Source organism: Phascolarctos cinereus, unplaced genomic scaffold (assembly GCF_003287225.1).
Source record: "Phascolarctos cinereus isolate Bilbo 61053 unplaced genomic scaffold, phaCin_HiC Scaffold_4;HRSCAF=312, whole genome shotgun sequence".
Classification (NCBI taxonomy): domain Eukaryota; kingdom Metazoa; phylum Chordata; class Mammalia; order Diprotodontia; family Phascolarctidae; genus Phascolarctos; species Phascolarctos cinereus.
The window spans coordinates 61,659,254-61,679,977 of NW_027555847.1; the positions used below are offsets into that span (position 1 = coordinate 61,659,254).

The 20,724-nt window shown below is 43.8% G+C and overlaps 1 protein-coding gene across 1 annotated transcript in view; it reads right to left on the minus strand.

Annotated features, from left to right (window-relative positions):
• The window catches only part of RUVBL1 (RuvB like AAA ATPase 1), a 31,351-nt gene extending 12,560 nt beyond the window's left edge, over window positions 1–18,791 (minus strand). Inside the window, exons 1-6 of the mRNA XM_020981193.2 lie at window positions 18,458–18,791; window positions 16,111–16,197; window positions 14,014–14,146; window positions 5,779–5,930; window positions 1,951–2,040; window positions 678–827 (exon numbers count right to left, since the gene is read on the minus strand). Of these exons, the coding sequence (XP_020836852.1) occupies window positions 678–827; window positions 1,951–2,040; window positions 5,779–5,930; window positions 14,014–14,146; window positions 16,111–16,197; window positions 18,458–18,598 (753 nt within the window). The 5' untranslated portion in view covers window positions 18,599–18,791. The remainder of the gene's footprint in view (window positions 1–677; window positions 828–1,950; window positions 2,041–5,778; window positions 5,931–14,013; window positions 14,147–16,110; window positions 16,198–18,457) is intronic.
• Between the last annotated feature and the right edge of the window lie 1,933 nt (window positions 18,792–20,724).

Consider the following 20,724-nt stretch of genomic DNA (forward strand, 5'->3'; position numbering starts at 1 on the left):
TAAAGAGCTTAATACAGATATAATCTCAAGCAGTATGCACAAAGCTAAAGAACTATGGATTTAGGGGCAGCTAGATGGTACAGTGGATAGAGCGCTGGTCCTAGGGTCAGGAGGACCTGAGTTCAAATCTGGCCTCAGACCAAACACTTGACACTTACTAGCTGTGTGACCCTGGGCAAGTCACTTAACCCCAACTGCCTAAAAATAAAATTAAAAAAACAAAGAACTATGGATTTGAAAAGGAACCTTAGAAATTCTAAGTTCATCTCCTTATCTGAAACATGAATTCCATCTACTAGAGTGACATACTGCACCTTCAGGAGACAGGAAATTACAGTACACAGAGAATCTGCGTGGGAATACTATTGATAAGGAGCAGAACTGTAAAGAATCATATGATCTCCAGAGACAGCAGCACATCTAAAGAGAGTACAGAAAAGACACTGGCTAGTTTGGAAATGCACGGTTCTTCTACCTCAAGCTAGTAAAAAAATCATTTGTTACTACAGCATTTGAGTAAGAACAAAAGAATTCCCCCTGGCTACTGGCAACGTTAATTGCTGAACACATCGCAGACAGAAAAGGTCCCGGTTCTTTTCCAAGAAACTGTGATGAGATGACAATCCATTTCCAGACCCTAATGTCTTGCTAAGGTTATGGAAGCATCAGGTCAGTACCTGGGGCCTAGCATTGGCAACATCCAAGTCATGGAGGGTCACGTCCTGAATAATTTCCTTTTTTTTGTGCACATCGCCCTTTGGCAAGGGAACATACTCTTCAGCTTCAAGGTCGAATTCAGTAGCGTAGGTATCACACCTGCCTTGCCTCTGCAGAAAAGAAAGATGGAGGAGAACAGAAGTATCTGGTGAGTTTCACTGCCAAGTCCCTGAATGACACACAGCTGACAGAGATAAAGGTCTTGGTTCACAATTACAGTTCTGACAAGCTTTGGTTGACAACTCAGAATATGCCCTACTCCCCAGTTGGCAAGAGAAGCACCCTATCTACTGATCACCAGGCTCAAAAACCCTGTTGAAAAACACCTGATATTTTCTCTACTTCGAATCTTTTCCCCCTCCTTTTCTTTTAACTGTATGCAATGCCTGATAAAGGACAAATCCAGCAGATTAACTGGAGACTGAGGGAGCTGTTCAGACTCTTTTGTAGGTGGGTGATTTATTGTATGATACGAAGTATTATGCTCATCCATTAAACAGCAAGTAACACTGTACAGTACATTTAAAATCAGATAGGAAAAGAATGCCAACTAATGCAGTATTCCCTTCCTCATGCATATATCTTGGGAAGAAAATACCAAAGAGATAAAAAGAAGATTAAATGCACTGCACATTTCAATTCTAGAATGACTAAAGTTGTTTCAGTTTCCCACCCTCAACTCTCCTCTAAATATGTTTTACACCTTATTTTTTTATTTTTAAAGAGATGTTTTGATCCTGCTGAGGTCAAAGGACTACAGAGAAGGAAAACAACTTTTATTCCACTTGTAGGTGCCAGCAGGACAGCCACGGGCAGTTTTCTTGCCCACCTGATATCAGCACGGCAGGCATTTCATCAGGTCAGAGCTATGATTTATTGTTAGAAGGGAAGCAACATCAAAGATACTGCTGGCCAACTTCTTCATCTTACAAATGGAGAGTAAACTGAGGCTCAGACATTAAGTGACTTACCCAATGTTGCAAAGATAATAAAGGAAAGGAGTTAGGATTTTAACCTGGGTCCTGATTTTACATCCAGTATCATTTCCACTACCTAGTCTTGACTCGAAAACAAGAGCAGGAAACCTTTTCTTTCTCAAGGGGAAAAAAACCTCAACCCCTACTCCTATAGCCGCCTACGGCAAACAAACGAACAAGTTTTAATGAAAGAGAAAAGGGGTGCTGGGGTGTCACTGCTCTCCAGGCACAAGTCAGGACCCTCTCCAATGGTTACCTTCACTGCACCACTGTTTGCTTCTATGTATATCACATCTCCAGCCTCCACTCGCTCTTTCTGCAAACTTTCAAAGATGCTGGGGTCCAGCTGAAATCAAGAGTCAGGATAAAGCATTAAAAAACTATGGTACAGAACCAGAAATTCAGGAACTAAAGAACTTTTTTATTAGAGTAGAAAGTCATTTACATTTTGGAGAGCTAATTATAGAGCTGGATACAGATGTGCCATTAGAACAAAACACTTATCTTACTTTGGATTTAAGACAAGTTAAAATTATTGAGAGGATGATTTAAAAGTTGGTAGATAATCAAGGCTTACTTTGGGACCTGTTAAGAAGTTACCTCTCTTTGAAAGGCTGTGATGTAAAAGCCACCTGTTATACAATCAAAAGCTACCCTGACGAAAATCTCGCAAGGCAGTTGTCCTGTACAAATTCTGTCTGCAGTGTACACACACACACACACACACACACACACCACACTCTCTCTCTCTCTCTCTCTCTCTCTCTCTCTCTCTCTCTCTCTTCCTCCTAATTGGCATGGTGGTCACCCAGCAAGAGGGCATGGCAGCTGTGGGACAAGCAGAGGTCACAGTAAGGCCCAAGCCTTCCTTCCCACCTCTCCACTCTCTTGTACCTGGCCATTCTGGGAGTCAGTGAAGGCTTCTTAAGGACAGACTTTCTTTAGAAGACTGAAATACCTTTCAGATCTTGTTCAACAATGACAAACTGCTTAGGACAGGAGTTGATTAAATGTGACTCACTAAACAGGCCAAAGACTATTAGAGCTTGAAGGGATATTAAAGAATATTAAGTCCATCTCTTCACTGGACAGAGAAGTAAACTGAGGCACAAAGAGAAAAGATGGACTTGGCCCAAGGTCATGAGGGGAAAAAAGTGGCAGTTAAGACTAACTATCATGGATCCTGATTACCAGGGCTCTTTCCCCAATATTATAGTATATCCACTTTTTTTCTCCTTAGTTATTTTCTTAAAGTTTAAAGTAACTTGAGAAGCAGGAAGCCTTCCAACCTCTTCACTCTCATTAATGATAAATGTAAAGTGTTACACTTTGATTCAAAGAATCAACTTCCCCTGTTCAGTGCAGGAGTATGGTTTGACAGCAGTTTATCTGAAAAAGATCTGGGGGTCTTTAGATGACAGATAGCAAGCTCAATATGGGTCAGAAATCTGATGCTGCAATTCAAAAAGCTAATGAGATCCAGAATTACACCTTCTTTCTTTCTTTTTTTGCAAGGCAATTGGGTTTAAGTGACTTGCCCAAAGTTACACAGCTAGTGAGCGTTATGTGTCTGAGGCTGCATTTGAACTCAGGTCCTTCTAACTCCAGGGCTGGTGCTCTATCCTCTACACCACCTAGCTCTCCCTCTGGACATCTTCAAAGAGGCACAGCTCCTAGGAGTCAGTGACAGTCCCTCCGCACTTTCCTCTGATCAGAACACATCTGGAGAACTGCATTAGAAAAAATCTAGGGGCAGCTGGGTGGCGCAGTGGATACAGCTCTGGCCTTGGAGTCAGAAGGACCTGAGTTCAAATCCAAACCCAGACACTTGACACTTAATAGCTGTGTGACCCTGCGCAAGTCACTTAACCCCAATGGCCTCATAAAATGCAAAAAAAAAAAATCTGAGCTTGAGGGATTTCAGAGGGACTATGAATTTAGACGGGAAAAAAAAATGACACTTTTATATTCACTGACTTCAAGCTGAAATTTCGCACTTTCCTCATTTTGAAACAGGATCCTGAGAGCCATGCCTGGCTCTGCTGGACCACCCAAAGGGCTAAGCAGCTCTGATCTGGAGGAAGGCGATCAGAATGGAGAAGAGCTCCGAGTCCAGGCTGCCCAAGGATCAGCTGAAGGAACTGGAAGTCTCAGGACAAGCACTGAAAGAGCTGGAATATGCATGAGGGATCAGACACTCTGTTCGGTTTCAGAGCCTAGAAGCTGCAGGAAGACAAACTCAAGCCTGACTTTCAGGACAACCTTGCAGGCTGCCTCAGCAGATGAAGGCTTTGCCTTCACTGCAGATCTTTAGGCAGGGGCTGAAATGGCTGCTGACACCCAGATTAAATCTTCTCCTGGGATCAGTGAATTTCTTGATGTTGCAGCAGAAGATTTCTCAAAGGTCTTAATGTCTCAACACAAATTTCAAATGTCATGGACAACACAGCAAGTTTTCAGAAAATGGATTTAAAATTGACTAAAAACTGACCACATGGCTTTGCGGGCCCTTTCCAGCCTCCTTATTCATTACTTGTCCTCTACTCTCCAGTCCAATCAAACAAGCTTTGCTTTCTCGCAACTGGCACTCCCCATACGGCAGGACTCCTTACTTCCTTTAAGATTCAGCTGAAGCACTCCTTCTACATGAAGCCTTTCCCAATACACCCACTGCTAGTGCCCTCCCTCTCGGGGATCTCTCATCTCTGCTCCTCTGCTCTTTAGGAGCAGGGCCACTTCATCTTTTGTTTTTGACCCCAGGCCTCACCATACTGCCTGGCATAAGGCAGGTGGTCAGTAAATGCTTGCAGACTGACTATTAAACTTCAAGAACGGTTTCTCTTTGCTAAGTCATGTGTGTGTGTGTAACTTCAATATCAGTCAAATAGCCGGACACCCAATATGTAGCCCACCCTGGCAGAAGGCCATGGACAACCACTGTAGATGTGGGGTTAGAAACCAGTAAAAACGACTCATTCTCCTCATTTTTCAGTGACATGAGGTCTGCTCTGGCGGCTATAGGGAACGGCAGGATTGCCTGAACTATGTGCGCGGCACTTTGTAAAGATGAGGTTCTCTAGGCATGGGAGCTGTGACTGGATATCTACTAAGCGAGCATGCCAATTTGACATGGAAAAATGAAGGACAATTTTGGAGACTTAAATCAGGGAACTTTTTCCAAAAGCAAAGGCTCTTCTCCCAGTGACAAAGTACAGCTGAAATCTTAGCTGTATACACCACTCCATTTAGGCTCTAATATGGGCTGCAAATTGTTTTCCATTTTTGTATGTAGTATTTTTTGTTGTTTAATTTCCAAATGAACTACAGACCTGGTAATTACTAAAGAAATGGAAGACTCCGCTATAAATCTCATTAACACAGGCACACTAGAGAGGAGTGGTAGATATGAGAAAGCTTCCGATGGGGATGATTTAAGAGAAAGAAAAATGGCTATTCCCATCAATGACCTTAGTTGGTTTCTATAAACCAGGGACCAAGACATCCAGAGTCACCAAAGCTCTGTGCCTTAAAGTGCCTCAAGCTCAACCCCTTCATTTTGCAGATGAGGAAACTCATTTACAGAGCAGGCAAATGAGGGAAGCTCCAGGTCACAGAGTTGGCAAGCGCCTGGCAAGGGGAAGCTGTGCATCCTCGAGCCTTCTCCTCCTCCTTGTACTGGGAGGGATTTCATGTGTGCCTGCCCCCTCTCCCTTCTTCCTTAGGAGGGTCGCCAAGCTGTGGCCAGACACCTGTCCTTCCTGCTCCTTAGCAAAGGCACTTCACCCACTTAAAGGACTATGGACAGAAACACAAACCACACTGAGCTCTCTTAATCAGCAAAGCATATGAGAAAAAAAAAGACCTGGCCAGTCAGAATCCAGCCTCCAGTTCCAGTTCCAACATTCCCTGGCTCTATGATCTACAGCCCAGCATTTCTTCAACTATCAACTGAGGGTCATACAGACCATTTGCTCCTTCCAGCTCTAACCTTTTATAACTGAAATTAATTCAATAACATCAAAAAAGGATCACACAAAAGCCTGCACACAGCACTAGAGAACAGAGCTGGCCAAAATTTACTCACTTTCAACTGTTTGGTTCCTTTTGCTGTTTTAAGTCCTATGATAACATGGCTGATGGTTTTGCCATATCCACCCATGGGGTTTTCAGTCTCACATGGAGTTAACTCAGTGACTTCACCTTCGTAAACTTCCTTGGTCTCCTTTATCCTCAGACCTGTAAGACAGGAGAGATGGGCACAGTGAGACACTTCATGTCTTAGTTAACCCCCCACACACACACCTCTTGTAACCATTAGAAAGTCCTGAACATGATGACATCCAGATGGTAGGAATGTACACACAAATCTACACATTTCTTCACCCCTGGAAGCTTGGAATCAGGAAGACATAGGTTCTAATTTAGCTTCTGATGCTTAGTGGCTATGAGATCTCAAGCAAGGCATCGAACCCCTCTGAGACTCTTGGCCAGTCTAAGACAAACCACAGCTCCTTAACATGTAAGTATTATTCCTATTGTTCCAATTTCCTATTTTGGAGCTGCGCTTGATCTAAACTGAAAGTTACATTTTCAGAATCTCAATAAAAGAAATAGAAGAAAACAACAAAAAGCCCACAACATCCACCCCTCTATCTCTAGTCTGAACCAGAAAGCTATAACTGTGAAAAAAGAAGGTACATCTACCCTGAAGTAGAAATTTCCTTATAGCTGATTAACTCTCATAGAAATTAAATAGTGTCTCTACAATTAACTTCAAAGTATAAAAAACGTTTTCCAAGAAAACAAAGGGAAGTCAACAGCTGTGGCTCTCTAGGTTAGTTTTTTGTTTGTTTGTTTGTTTGTTTTGCTTTCTGGTGAGGCAATGGGGTTAAGTGACTTGCCCAGGGTGATACAGCTAGTAAGTGTCAAGTATCTGAGACAGGATTTGAACTCTGGTCCCCCTGACTCCGGGGCAGGTGGTCTATCCATTGCGCCACCTAGCTGCCTCTAGGTCAGTTTTAAAGTTACCTCCCTCCCTTCCTTTTGGGAAAACACATAACCTTTTTAGGAGATGGTAAACACCAACAGTTTGAGATAGAAAATTACTTGTTTTATTGAATACTTCACTTGGACACCTCTAGATCAGAAACCTACACAAAAATATGGAAATCTAGGTTGGTGAGGTCTCTGCAAGTGGGGAGTAAAAAGGTGGGGTCACAACACTTCACCAGAGACCAGAGGAAGACTGTCCCAACATACATAATATACTCTCCCCAACCTTCTCTCTCTTTCCCCGCCCCCTTCTCCTCTCTGCATCTTCCTCCCTCCCTCTGCTCCCCTCCAAAACCCACAGTAGGTATTTTTAGAAATGGGAGTCAGAGCCAGAGATTAACATGTGCACTGTCACACGATGCAGGGAATACCTTCCTCTGGCCTCCAGGACAATCCATCACACCTGCTCTTCCATGTAACAAAAGTCAGCTATGGAGACATGCTTCATGCTTCATCCATAATCAGCCTTTCCAATACTTAAGTGCTGAGCTCTAAAATTTAATTTTATTCTCTACATTAAAAAAAAAATCTAAATAATTTTCTGGATCAAACCCCTGTTTTTTTCCTTTGGATAAAACAACTCAGAAATGTCTCCCCCTGCTGGCCTGGTACTTAAGCATACGGTTTTTACAACAAAAGCGACAGACTGGAGAGACAGAAAGCTCTCTTAAACATGAAACAAATGACAGGAGTCCCTGAACTGCCTGTATGCAGTGATGCCTGAAGTCTAGGTGAGTAAATACGGAAGGCTTTCAACAAGAGACGCCATGCCAAAGATAACTTAACAGCTACTGTATTAAACCTATTTTTAGAGGGTCTAGAAATACCAACGCAATGCGATTCTAAGTCAGAACACCTGGTATGAACACCAAGAATTTGAAGGTGAAGAGGGAAACGTTGTCAGGCCCATAATGTCTGGAAATACACCCCTTAAAAAACGCCAAAGCTTCTAAATTTATGGGAAATCTGATGGAATCTAGCTGAAGAAATAAACCAAGCCTGACCTAGAGGTCATTTCTTATCACTGACCTTTCCTGCTTCTCTGCCCTCATTCATTATGATTCTGCCAGTGACCCTGCCTCTCCTTCCACCCCATGCCTGTACCTGTCAGTACACCCCTCATTCCTCTTCCTGTCAATCAATAAATCAACAAATATTTAAGAAGCTTCTACTACGCGCCAAACCCTGCAGATACACATATGATGGAATGAAATAAGTCCCACTCCAAAGGAGTCTGCCTTCTAATGGAAGAGAAGACAAATAAGTATAAAAAGACATACAGCATAAATACAAAATGAGTTAAATACAAATACATCCAAAGCACTTAATGCAAGGTAATTTGGGAGGTGGAGAACTAGTGGCTGAGGGAAACCAGGACGAGCATTCCTGCAGAAGATGGTGCCTGAGCTCTGCTTTAAAGGAAAAGGGGACTCTCTGTGGTGGAGGTAAGGAGAAGGGGCACTGCAGGCCTGTGGGACGACCAAGGCAAAGGCCCAGAAACAAGGGAGAGTGTCCTGCAGCAGGCCAGAGAGATCAGCTTGGCCAGATCACAAAGGGAGGGAAGGAGGGACAACAGTGACCTTGGAGGCTGGAAAGACAGATTAGGACCAGGTTGGGTAGAGATTTAAAAGCTAAAAAAAAGAGATTCTATTTTATCCTAGAGGCACAGGAGCTTACTGAGCATGGAAGTCATATAGCCAAATACGAGTTTCAGGAAAATTATTTTGGCAGCAATGTGTAGGCTGGACTCGAGTGAACAGAGGCTTGAGGCTGGGAGATCACTCAGGAGCCGGGCACAATAATCCCAGAGAGAGTTAATGAAGCTTGGAGAGAGGATAGTGAAAAAGACAGGGGCCAGAGAAGAGAGGGCTTGTGAAGGTGGACACAGAAAGCTATGGGAAGTGGGCTGGATCTGTGGAGGAATAGAGAAGGTGAGCGGGGAACCCTGGGGCCAGGGGTGGGGCTGACTTTGGCAGAAATATTAAGTCTGGAAGAAAGGAGGGCTGCAGCAGAGGTGTGTGGGGTGGACCCACTAAGTTCAAGTGTTCCAGCACATCCAGTGTGAAATATCCAACATGAAATCCTTTAGTTGTGAAGGTCTGAGCTCCAGGGAATGGCTGGGTTAGAGTCATCTGCATAGATTATAGTTAAAACCAGGAGAGCTCAAGAGGTTACCAAGAAGAAAACAGGATCCAAGAGGACAGAACTTTGGGGAACACCCGCAGTTAAAGGGCATAAACAGATGAGAAGCTATCAAAAGAGCTGTCAGACAGGTCAGGGAGCAACGTCACAATAACCCAGGTAGGGAGAGACCTGGTCACCAGCATCAAATGAAACAGCTGGGTGACACAATGGAGGGGGCTAGGGCTGGAGTCAGGAAGACCCAGGAAGTTCACATTTGGCTTCTAGACACTTACTAGCTGCATGACCCTGGGCAAGTCACGTAACCTCTGCCAGCTTCAGTTTCCTCAACTATAAAAATGGGTGTAATCACAGCACCCACCTCCCAGGGCTGTTGGGAGGATCGAATAAGAAAGTATCTGTAAAGCGTTTAGCACAGTGCCTTGGCACATAGTAGATGCTTAACAAATTCTTGCTCCCCCTTCCTTCACGCTCCATTCCCCCCCACCCCCAAACAGGTAGAGAAGAATAAGGACTGAGCAAAGACCATCAGATTTGGCAATTAAGAGATCAGTGGTTACTTTGTAGAGAGCAGTTTTGGTTAAGTGGCAATCCCTCCCAGACGGAATGGAGGACAGGCAGAAAATTATCATCAGCCCTGGCGTTTTTCTATCCCAGGCCACAGGCCTCCCAAAGCTGCCAGCTTAAACCAGAAACTAGCAGACTCTAGAGGGAAAGTAGCCGCCGGATCCAGATGACAGCAACGGCGTAAGAATCCAAAGGCCTGACCCCATAACAAATGAACTGTGACCCTGAATGGACCATCCAGCTTCTGTTTCCTCATCTGCCAAATGAGGATTTCCATTTCTCCCTTCCCTTTCACAATCAACTGCTGGAATGACCAAAGAAGACAATGTGTTCGAGAGAGCTTTCTTAAAAACCAGGATCAGTTTCAATATCCTAACCACAAACTATCCCTATCCTGACTGCCCTCCATTGCACTAAACCTTCAAAATCTTCTACATTTTTAAAAGTAAAAAGTATCCACCCTTGGAGACCACCCTGCTTTCTTCTTTGACGAACTAAGAGAACTCTAAAAGAAAAATGGTGTGAGAACCAGCAAACCCTGGGCTCACGTACCACCAATGGACCTGTGGGCAAGTCATCTCCCATCTCGGAGCCTCAGTTTCCCCATGTGTCAATTGAAGGCATTGGACTCATTGCATTCAAGGTCCCTTCTAGTTCTAAATCATGTGAGGGGCAGGTTCTAAAGGAGGCAGCAGAGTGCATGCAAAGAGCCCTGAGTCTGGAGGCAGAACGGCTGGCTTTGGAATGTTAGCTCTGTTCCCTCACAAGCTGTGGGATCCCAGATATGTCATTTAACTTCCCTGGACCTCAGTTTCTTAATCTGTAAAATGAAGGGAGCTGGGCTAGATGATCTTTAAGGTTCCTTTCATTACTGAATCTTATAAGTCTTCATCAACTCAAATTAAATTAAGGATTTAAAATAATGGTAAAAGACAAGAAAAGCTTCATTTGTGCCCCTACAAAACATCATAGGGTTCATGAACACTAAGCCAACTGCAAACTTTCCAAAAGACAGGGATGAGAGCAAGATGAAAAGGAATCTGAATAGCACTTGAAACAGGGCTTTGAATACATTTAAAAAATGAAATATTTTATATCAAAAGAAATAAATCCTCTAGATGGAATGCCTAACAATATTTTGTGTGAGGTGAATATGACATGAAATTCCTCCAAATGGAGATGAAGAATTCCCATCTTTCACTAGCGCCTGTATTTGTTTAGAAGTGGCTGTGCTGACATGCAGGGAATGTGGCCGGCCAGTAGCTACAAAGGAGGCGAATTGTTGCTGTCTCTGAAAATGACAATGCAGATGAGACACGTTTCATCTGCAGGTTCAAGTTTCCAAATCCCTGACAGGGACCTTCATCACATCAAGGAAACAGCCCCGACTCCTCGCTCTTTCTTTCGGTTCAGGTACCATGCTCTTCCCCTCCCCCGCCCATTTAGGGGGAATTCAAAGGCTGCCCAAGACGGAAGCCCTCTTTGATGACATTCAATGGCCTTCGCTCTTTTGCACAGCAGCAGGATTAAGACTTTTTTCTCACCTTGCTGCAACGGCACAGACCAAGAAAAGAGCTATGGCAAGCCGCAAAATGGAAGCCAGAGAAATCTATTGTGAATGTTTTCAGAAATAAAGGCAATTAAGTTATCTTATTAAAAAAGCAAGTTTTGACAAGACTTTATCAGCTGTCAGCAAGGTTCACATAAAAACAGGAAGATTTTCAACATTTGGTGAGGTACCACTTGTAAATTAAACTTTGTTCTAGGTAAAATTAAATCAAGTCCAAGGAATGGGTATACACTTGTTAGAACTAAAGCAGCAATCATCACAATTAACATGATCAACAATTGGTTTATGACATAACGTAAAGGGAGACCAGACACAGTGATAACAGGATGAAAAGAATCAAAATCTGGGCTCCAGACCATCGGCTATTAAGAAGGTACTCAGTCTTTGACCAAAAAGATCCTCAGGTTCAAAGAGATCTGTGGGAGACTCTATTGGTTTTTCTCTCACAAAGACTTTCTAAAGCTATTTATATTCTAATAACCACAATTAAGTCCCTATGCTGGCCATAACCTTGAAAAAGACTGCTTCCCAAAAGGCTGGCTAAAAACAAGGAAATCCATTCCTTGTAAAGAGGAAACCAAACAGTAGGGGTTGGATTGGGTTGAGTTGGGGGGGGGGTCAGTGTTTTTGGTGGGGCGAGTCAGGCATTGACAGGGCAGATGGGTAGATGCCAACACTGTCAATGCCTGCCTCGACCCACCAAAAACAGTGACCCCTCCCCCGCCCAACTCAACCCAATCCAACCCCTACTTCTCCCGTAAGGCCCAGGAAATCAATTCATTTAGTTTGGGAGCTAAGTCTAGAGCAGGGCTTCTTATAACGTTTTCCACTTGCAACCCTTTCAGCGTGAACCACAGTTTAAGAAGTTTAAGAAGCATGGGTGTAGAGAGGGGTTGCCTTAGAGGGGCTGCACAGAGTCACATCTTGCCATCTGCACTATCAAACCAATATCACCACTTCTACTGAAAAGATGGTGACATCCACTAACTTCATGGTTCCAACCACAATCTCTAGGACCTAGCCTTAGACCCAAGCTCCCTAACCAAGCCCCCAATTCCTGATACATACCTCAGTCTTCTGGTAGGACAAGTATTTGTATCCCTGCCACCTAGAGCAGCACAGGGCCTGGCATATTGTAGGTTCCTAATAAAGGCTTGTGGATTGACTAATAGATGAGCTAAGAGAAAAGACATTCATTGTCCCTGCACAGTGTGCAAACATACATGATGAATAAAGCCCTGGAGTTCACCTAGGATGCTTCATGGATAAAGGCAGGTCCTTAAACTCCAAAACCTCTAGAAAGTAAATATTTTCCCTAAAGTCTTTAAGACCCTGACCAGGAACCAGGAGACATTATGACAATATTCTCAAATTTTTTACATGGGATTGATTTATAAAATTATCAAGCAGTCCCCCAAAAGAAAAATGACCAAAAGATATGAACCAGCAGTTTTCAAAGGAACAAATCCAAGTTATCAACAACCACATGAAAAAAATTTTTAAATAACTAATAATTAAGAGAAATGCAAATTAAAGCAATTTTGGGGTTCCTCCTCAAATCTATCAGTCTGGCAAAGATGACAAAAAGAGGAAAAGGGCAAATGTTGGAGAGGTTATCGGAAAACAGGCACATGGATACACTGCTGGAGGAGATGTGAATTGGTCCAACTGCTCTGGACAGCAATTTGGGACCATACGTAAAAAGTCACTAACTGTACATATTCTTTGACTCAACTACAGTACTACTAGTTCGCTTTATCAAAGAAATCAAAGAGAAGAGGTAAAGGATCTATATATACAAAAATATTTGTAGCAGCTCTTTTCCTGGCAGCCCCAAAATAAAAACTAAGGGGGTGTTCTCCTGTTGGGAAATAGCTAAATAAATGATAATACATGAATGAAATGGAATATCCCATACTATAAAAAATGATGAAAGACAGTTTTGGAAGAAAATGGGAAGATCTTTATGGTTTCATGTAGAGAAATGAGAATTTGGAGAACAATTTCTATAATAATATTAGAAAAAAAATAACTTTGAAAGATAAAACAGCAGTCCAAAAGAATGAAAGTGAAATACATTTGTTGTTCAGTTGCATCTGACTCTTCATGACCCCATTTGGGGTTTTCTTGGTGAAGACAATGGAGGAGTTTGCTATTTCCTTCTTCAGCTCATTTTACAGATGAGGAAACAAGGCAAATGGTTACGGCAGCTAATAAGTACCTGAGGCCAGATCTAAACTCAGGTCTTCCTGACTCCAGGCCCGAGACTCTATCCCCTCTGCCATCTAGCTGCCCCGTTCTAGCCATCTCCTAACGGACGATGAAGTTAAAAATTCAGAGAAACATGGCTAATGTCCTAGATTGTTTTTGCCAGACTATGCAGCTCTGCACTGAAGGCTTAATTTTTCAGGAATTAAAAAAAAAAATAAATTGCTCAATTTGCACCAGGGAGAGGGAGAGGGGTAGTGGGAAAGATAGCTTAATTAAAAAATACTTCGCTGAAAAAAAGAAAACTTACAATATAGTCTCTAAAATATGATTCATTTTATAAAAATTTATATAACAAATAACTCTACCTGAATTCATCTATTCTGTTAAGTGAAGTACATTTATCCTGCCAACTACATTTTGCTGTGATTTCTTTGGAAATGTATTTTTAAAGCACTTTAATTACAGTAAAATTACAATCAGTGATAAAAGTAGAGGTAGCAGATCCTAGAATCAGAGATGCTTCAGAGCTTAGGTGGCATCTAGCCCAGCCCCCCCCTTTTTTTTTTTACGAATGAGAAAACAGAACTGGAGGGATGTCACACTTGCTCAAAGTCACACAGAATTCAAACCAAGGTTCTCTGCCTACAGACAGAGTTAAATAAGAAAACCATAGTCACAATTCAACAGATCCGAATTTGAAAAGCTGAATTCCACCAATCAGATTTCCCTCCATTGATAAGAGAATGAACAACTTTACTATTCATTTTTGACACTCACCAATTGCCCTTCTGAAGTTTTCCATCAGAACTTCTGTCTTCTTAATTTCTGTAGAGTAGACTTCACTTCCCACCATGGGACAGAAGGGGACCTTACTACCCAACTCTTGAGCAATAGCCAGGGCTAGGGCTGTCTACAAATGCCAAAAACAAAAAATTTAAAATTTTAAGTAAAGTTCTACCTTCTTGTTTTCGTATCATTCGGTAAGTTCACAGGATATATTCCTAATGACTTCACAATCTATAACTCAGAAGCATCTTTAATCACCAAAAGAGAAGGAGTAGAATCATCAGTTTCCCCTCACATCTAAAAAGTGAGATCATGGTCTAACTGCTATAGAAAACATTAATACTGTATGCTTTTGATACATTAAAAAAATTATTTTTTTCAAATACAGGGGGGAAAAAACTCCTGCATCCTTTAGAAATTATCTGAGGAAAAAATAATGTTTGGTCAGCACTGAACGAATTAAAATAGCTAAGTGATTTTAAAGCTAAGATTCTACCTTACCAAGTAAAGGGGCCAGGAAGGAAAAAATTTTAAAGGAACGTCTGATTCAATTCCACAAATATTTATTAAACTCCTACTATATATAAGACATTGAAGATACAAAGCTAAAAATGAAAAAGCCCTTGCCCTCAAGAGGCTTACATTCTTCTAGAGTGATACTTGCATACAAATGTAATAGATAGAATTGCAAATTCAATTTCAGGATCAAGAAAGAATCAGGAAAGGCTTGATGAAGGAGTGGGAACCTGGGGTTCCTGAGCTGTACCTCGAAGGAAGCTAGAGTTTTGAAGAGGTGGAGATGAGGGAAAAGTACATTTTAGGCCTGAGGGACCCCAGGTGCAAAGTGACAGACACAGCCAACGGACTGCCGTTCCTAGGTAAGAGCCACAGGAGAACCCAACACGAAGAATGGGAGGTGACAGGAATGAGCTGAAACACCTACGTGAGAGCTGAATTAAAGACTGCTACGCAATTAAAGACAGAAACTCTAGAAACAATAAGAAGTCACCGAAGATCTTTGGGTGGGGGAGTGATGTTGTCAGATCCATGCTTTAGAAATATTTATTTGGTAGTTCTGTGGACAGGAGAGACTGAAAGCAGGAGACAAATGAGGATGCAATGGGGGGTGTGAACGCAGGTAGGACATGGGTAGAGCCCATGGTTTTACTGGGCAAACCCCAGCAGCAACAGAGCCCTATGGAAGGGCTGCCTTCCAAACGACTAGTCTCATTGATTTTGAGAGGAGAGGAGCCCAAATAAGATTGAATACTCATTCAACAAGTCTCGTATCAGAAACTGTGAGGTTTGCAAAGATGTAGTCAATATTCACTGAGGTCAAACACCAGACTATATACAAGACAAGAACATTTCCTTTGGGGATATTACGAGACTGCCTGCTGGTCAGTTACTGGAGCCCTTGGAGCTGAATCTGCAGGGATTCCCAGAGCTGCTGTATTCTTACTGCAGAGTATCCAAAGCCTCCATTTTCCATTTTTTGATAAGCAATATCTAATGTTTGGTGGATTTCAGACGACAGACCTAACGCCCTCATAAATCTCACCCTCTTCTGAACTCAATTCCATTCTATGGTCAATGTTATAAAGTTAATAATTATGCGCTATCTGAAAAAACTGCTCCGTCTTCATATGTGTTACTTCTCTTCCTAGGATTTAAGGTCCTTACTGGAAGGGCCTATGTTACAAACTAGTGGAGCTCCCAGAGCCAAGCATACAGACGCTTCTCAATCAGTACTTGTTGAATTGATCTCTTACCCTTTACATGGGAATTTACTTTTAAATAAGTTCTCAGAAGCCACAGACCAAAAAGAATTTTTCTGCTGGAGAAGGAATAAGATATAGAAGACAAGTTTCAGACAATGAACCTCCTCCAAGGACCTCAATCCCTCTTCCCTGGAAGTATGCCAGGAGAGTCTGAATGTTAGATACCCAACTATATTACTTCACATTGGTCCTTTTAAAGAAACCCAACCAACCTGGGGAAACAAAGCATAGTTAAGACATGAGTTCAGTTTGGCTTAGACATTGAGACCACTCTCTGGATAGATTAGAGAAATGAGAAAAAAGATACCTTGCCAGTTCCAGGAGGTCCTGCCAACAAAACAGCTCTCCCGGCCATTTTCTTGCTTTTGATTAATTCTACTATTACACCACATGCCTAGACACCACCAAAGGAAAAGAAACAATAACATCAATATTAAAACATTTCACAAGAAGCTCAGGCTGTAGCTCAAGGAGATGAGATGCACAGTAATTCTATCAGGCAATCTATTATGCAGTAATCTTAACTAGTGTCGAATTTCAACAAGGCGATAACTGATGTTCACTCTGACAGATAACATGAAGCTACCGCAGGACCTTGACTACTGTTAAGTCTTCCCCATGAGACACTCCTCACTGGGACACCAAGACCATCCAGGGATCCGGAAGCCACGCTAATGGAACCCAAGACCTGGCAGCTCACAGGGCCCTCGGCTTGAGAGGCTTGAAGAGGGGATCGTGCGGTCACCTCATTTTCTGACGGGCCCAGAGAAGGCAGGGGATTTGCTGATGGGGTCACAAAGACAGTCACTGGCCACAGCGGGAATCAACACTTAGTCCCCCAGTCCCGAATCCAGCCCTTCTCCCACTGTGCCTCACTGCCCTGTCCTTGCTGCTGCTGTTGTCCTTCGCTCTTGAAGAGGACCACAACATCAAGAAGGTGATGCCCTGACGTGCAAGTGAATTGGATTTCAGTGAGGCAGGGCTGTGCAAGGTCACCAGCCTCACTTTGTCCTCCAGAGCTCTCCAGGTCCAGCGGCCAGATATGGATCAGGACAACTGGAGATGACCCAGGATGCAATGGGAGACCTTGGCCTTTCCAAGCTAAGGTCCTTAACAGGTCTCAGCTTGACTGAGGCAGCGCCCACACTCTGTCCTACCCAAGCATCAACGGACTTACACAACACACCCAGTGACAGAGGGGCTCCAAAGAAAAAAGAGGGTACTCCAAAGGCTCAGTTCAGAAAGTCTCATTATCAGAAGGAAGCAGGTGATGAAACTGGGAGAGGGGGAGAGGCATAATAACTCATGGAGACTACTTGTACAAGGAGTGTCTGTATGGATGAAATCATAGCTCAGCTGAAGCACAGGGCTAAGTATGATAAACAATAATGACAGTTTACAGCATTTTTATGGTTAGAAGCCACATACTTCCTTTCAACTCAGGAAACATTTATTAAAGCATCTACTCCAAGGCAGGCACGGTGACAGGCACAGGATGCAAATGGAAGAAATTCACTTATCTCAGCCCTAGATTTTATATTCTCATTTAGCTTGAGAACCCTACGAGGGAGGTCCCCCATTTAACAGATGAGGAAACAGGGATGAAGTCCAATATTCAAGGGTGTGGGACGATTTTATCTTTAACTGAGCAGTCCACGGAGGAATATCCAAGCACCCTGTAGTACTTTGCATATTTGGTTAACCAAGCCATGCCATACTGACAAATCAATGTAACTGCTGATAGGTGACTAAAGCTCTGTTTGATGTCCACAGCTTTCCTTCGCTGACAGTAATAAGGGGTTGGGAAGGTGCCACTGAAATCAGAAGTCCTGAGGTTTGGGCCTGGATTCGGGCAAGTTCTCTCTGATGCCCAGTTTTCTCATCTGGAAAATGAAGGGTTGTGTTCCATTTACCTACAATACTTTTTTAAAGATCGATGTGAGTTGTAAAAATTACAATTCATCGCTCAAACCTATTCAGCATATTTAAATTGTGTTGATTATCCAATATGTTAGGGTAATTTAATGAGTTAGGATTGTCTGGAAAAACAAATGAGATATTAATTATAAAGTATTCAGCACAGTGCCTGACACACAGCAATCACTGTATAAATGCTAGCTATTATTATCATTCCTGAGCTCAGCACAGTGCCTGACACTTAGTAAGGCCTCCATAAGTGTTACCTGTTATTATTACCGTTAACGTATCTAAAACGTGTTTATTAATCAGTATGTTAAGGCTACTGTAGTCAGCTGGTAGTGCGGTGGAAAGAGCTCTGGGCCAAGAATACGGAAGATCTGGATTCAAATCCTGCCTCAGACTGGGCTAGCTAAATGAGCCAGGGCAAGTCACTTCACTCCTGCCTGCCTCAGTTTCCTCAACTGTAAAATGGGGACAATAACAGCCCCAATTTATCCCCCCCCGGGGGTTGGTGTGGCTCAAACGAGATAAGGTTTGTAAAGCGATTTGCAAACCCCAAGGCGCTACAGAAATGCGAGCTATAGGTGCCGCGGCCCCCTTCCCCTCTCCAGCCTCTGCTTTCCCAGTCTGTAGGATGGGTACACGGGCCCTCGCGGCGCCCGCCCCCCGAAACGCGCGGACGGCCGGCGCACGAAGCGGCGGCAGGCAGGGCGCAGGCCCCCCTCAGCCCCTACCTCGCGGGCGTTCTCCTGCCCCACCAGCCCGGAGGCCGCCTGCTTGGCCAGGCCGCTCTCGTCCAGCCCCAGCCCCTTCACGTGGCTGTGCGAGGCGATGCGCTGCGTCTTCGTGGTGCTCTTCACCTCCTCGATCTTCATCTTGACGCCAAGAGCGGGGTCGGCGGGGCCGCAACGGCTGCGGGCGGGCGGGGGTGCGGGAGTGGGTGCGGGCGTGCGAGCCGGGCTGAAGGCGAGCGAGGCGGGGACGGCGGCGGGCGAGCGGCGAGCCCCGGGTTCTCGCCGTTACCATGCGGCCGTTACCAGGGCGTCCGGCCAGCGCCCGCCCCCCGCCGCCGGCACTGTCCATTGGGCGGCGTCCGCGTCCATCGGATGCGCCCCGGAGGGCCCGCCCATCCACTTCCGGGTGTGTTACTAAGGTAGCTTTCCCCCCACGACTACGGGAGTGCGCTTCCTGGCGGGAGCCCGGGCTGGGGGTGGAGCCTGGGGCCTGGGGCCTGCACGTGAACCAGAGTGTGTGTGGGGGGGGAGGGGGGCGGAACCTGGTACTTGCATGTAGACCCGCGTGGTGCTGCCCACTAGGTGTGGGTGTGGCCTGAGGCACGCATGTGGACCGGAATATATATGTGTGTATGCGTATGCATGAATGTGCGCTGTGCATGTATACCTATTTTTGTGTGTGTACGTGTGCCCATTACACACAGAGAATAAATACAAGGTAGTTTAGGAAGCGGGGTTGGAGGAATCGTGGGCTGTGACGAGGTCAAGGAGAAGAGGGAGCGCCTTCCAAGCCTGGGGAAAACCAGTGAAAAGGCGTGGAGGTGGGAGATGGAGAGGAAGGGCTAGTTTGGCTGGACATCAGTAGGAGAGTCTCGTTTAGTCAGCCTGGGCCAGGTTTTGAAGGGCTTTAAGGCTGCTGGAGATGGAGATTTTAGTTAAGAATGATCCCTGCCCTCACGGAGTTTATAAACTTTTAGGTTCTAGACATGTGTCTTGTTGATTTTATATAAAGAGGATTGTGATACATTTCATAAGTGGGAAGAAAAGGGGAGAAAGTAAGACCACCAGAGGAATAGAGTGGTGCAATGTGTTTTCTGAATGGGCATCAAGGTGGGATGTATCAGGTTGGAGGAGGAGCTGGGGCATTTCATGTCTCTTTTCCAGTCTGTTTTTTTAACGCACAACCTAGTCTTCGATGAGGCGGATATAAAGTGTGTGCTACACCTGGAGTCAGAAAGATCTGCCTTAAGTTCCTGCTTTCCACATTTAAAAGCTGTGTGATCAAGGGCAAGTCCACTAAATTTCGCTATTTGGCATTTTAAACTTCATGGGGTTTTTTTTTTAACGGCATGGCTAATGGGGAAATATGTTTTGTATGACTTCAAATGTATAATGGGTAGAGGGAGGGGAAGAATTTGGAACTGAAAATTAAAAAATACAAAAAACTATTCATAATCTAGTTCCTTTTTACCCTGACAATAAACTGTTCTGTCCTTTGATTCTGGGCCCACGTGCTGTTCCAATCCTCCATCATCCATTCTGTGCCTTTGCACTGGCTGTATCTCAAGCCTGGAATGCTTTTCCTCTTTACTGCTCCTGACCCTGGTTTCCTTCATGACTCAGCCCAAGTGTCAACTTCCACATAAAGTGTTTCCTGATCCTCGGACTCTTAGTGCTTTCCCTCTCATAGTGGCCTTGTAATACATACATACATGCATGGTTTTGTGTATGTACATACACACATATATATATGTGGGTATGTATTATTGCCATTCAATCATGTCCAACTCATACTTACAAGGGTAGGTGTTATTTCCCCACCTCTTCTCTACTTCTCTCCTTAGAAAGGAAACTCCTTGAGGGCAGAGAGTGTTTTTGTAATCTCAGTGCTTGGCATAGTGTTTGGCACATAGTAAATACTTGTAGATTGATTGATGGAGTCTCAATTTCTGTAAAATAAGGCTAATGGTACCTGCAGAATTTACTTTAAGGTGTTATTAGGCGTAAAAGAAGTATATCTCTATGTCTATATGCATATATGTATGCATACACATACCCATGTGTATATAATATATATTATATGTGTGTATGTGTTGTTATTCAGTCATTTCAGCTGTGTCCATCTCATCATGACCCAGTTTGGGGTTTTATTGGCAAAGATACTGGAGTGGTTTGCTATTTCCTTCTCCAGCTCGTTTTACAGGTGAGCTGTCCACATGCCTTGCACAATCTGGCCTCAATCTACCTTTCTGTCCTTATTTCACACT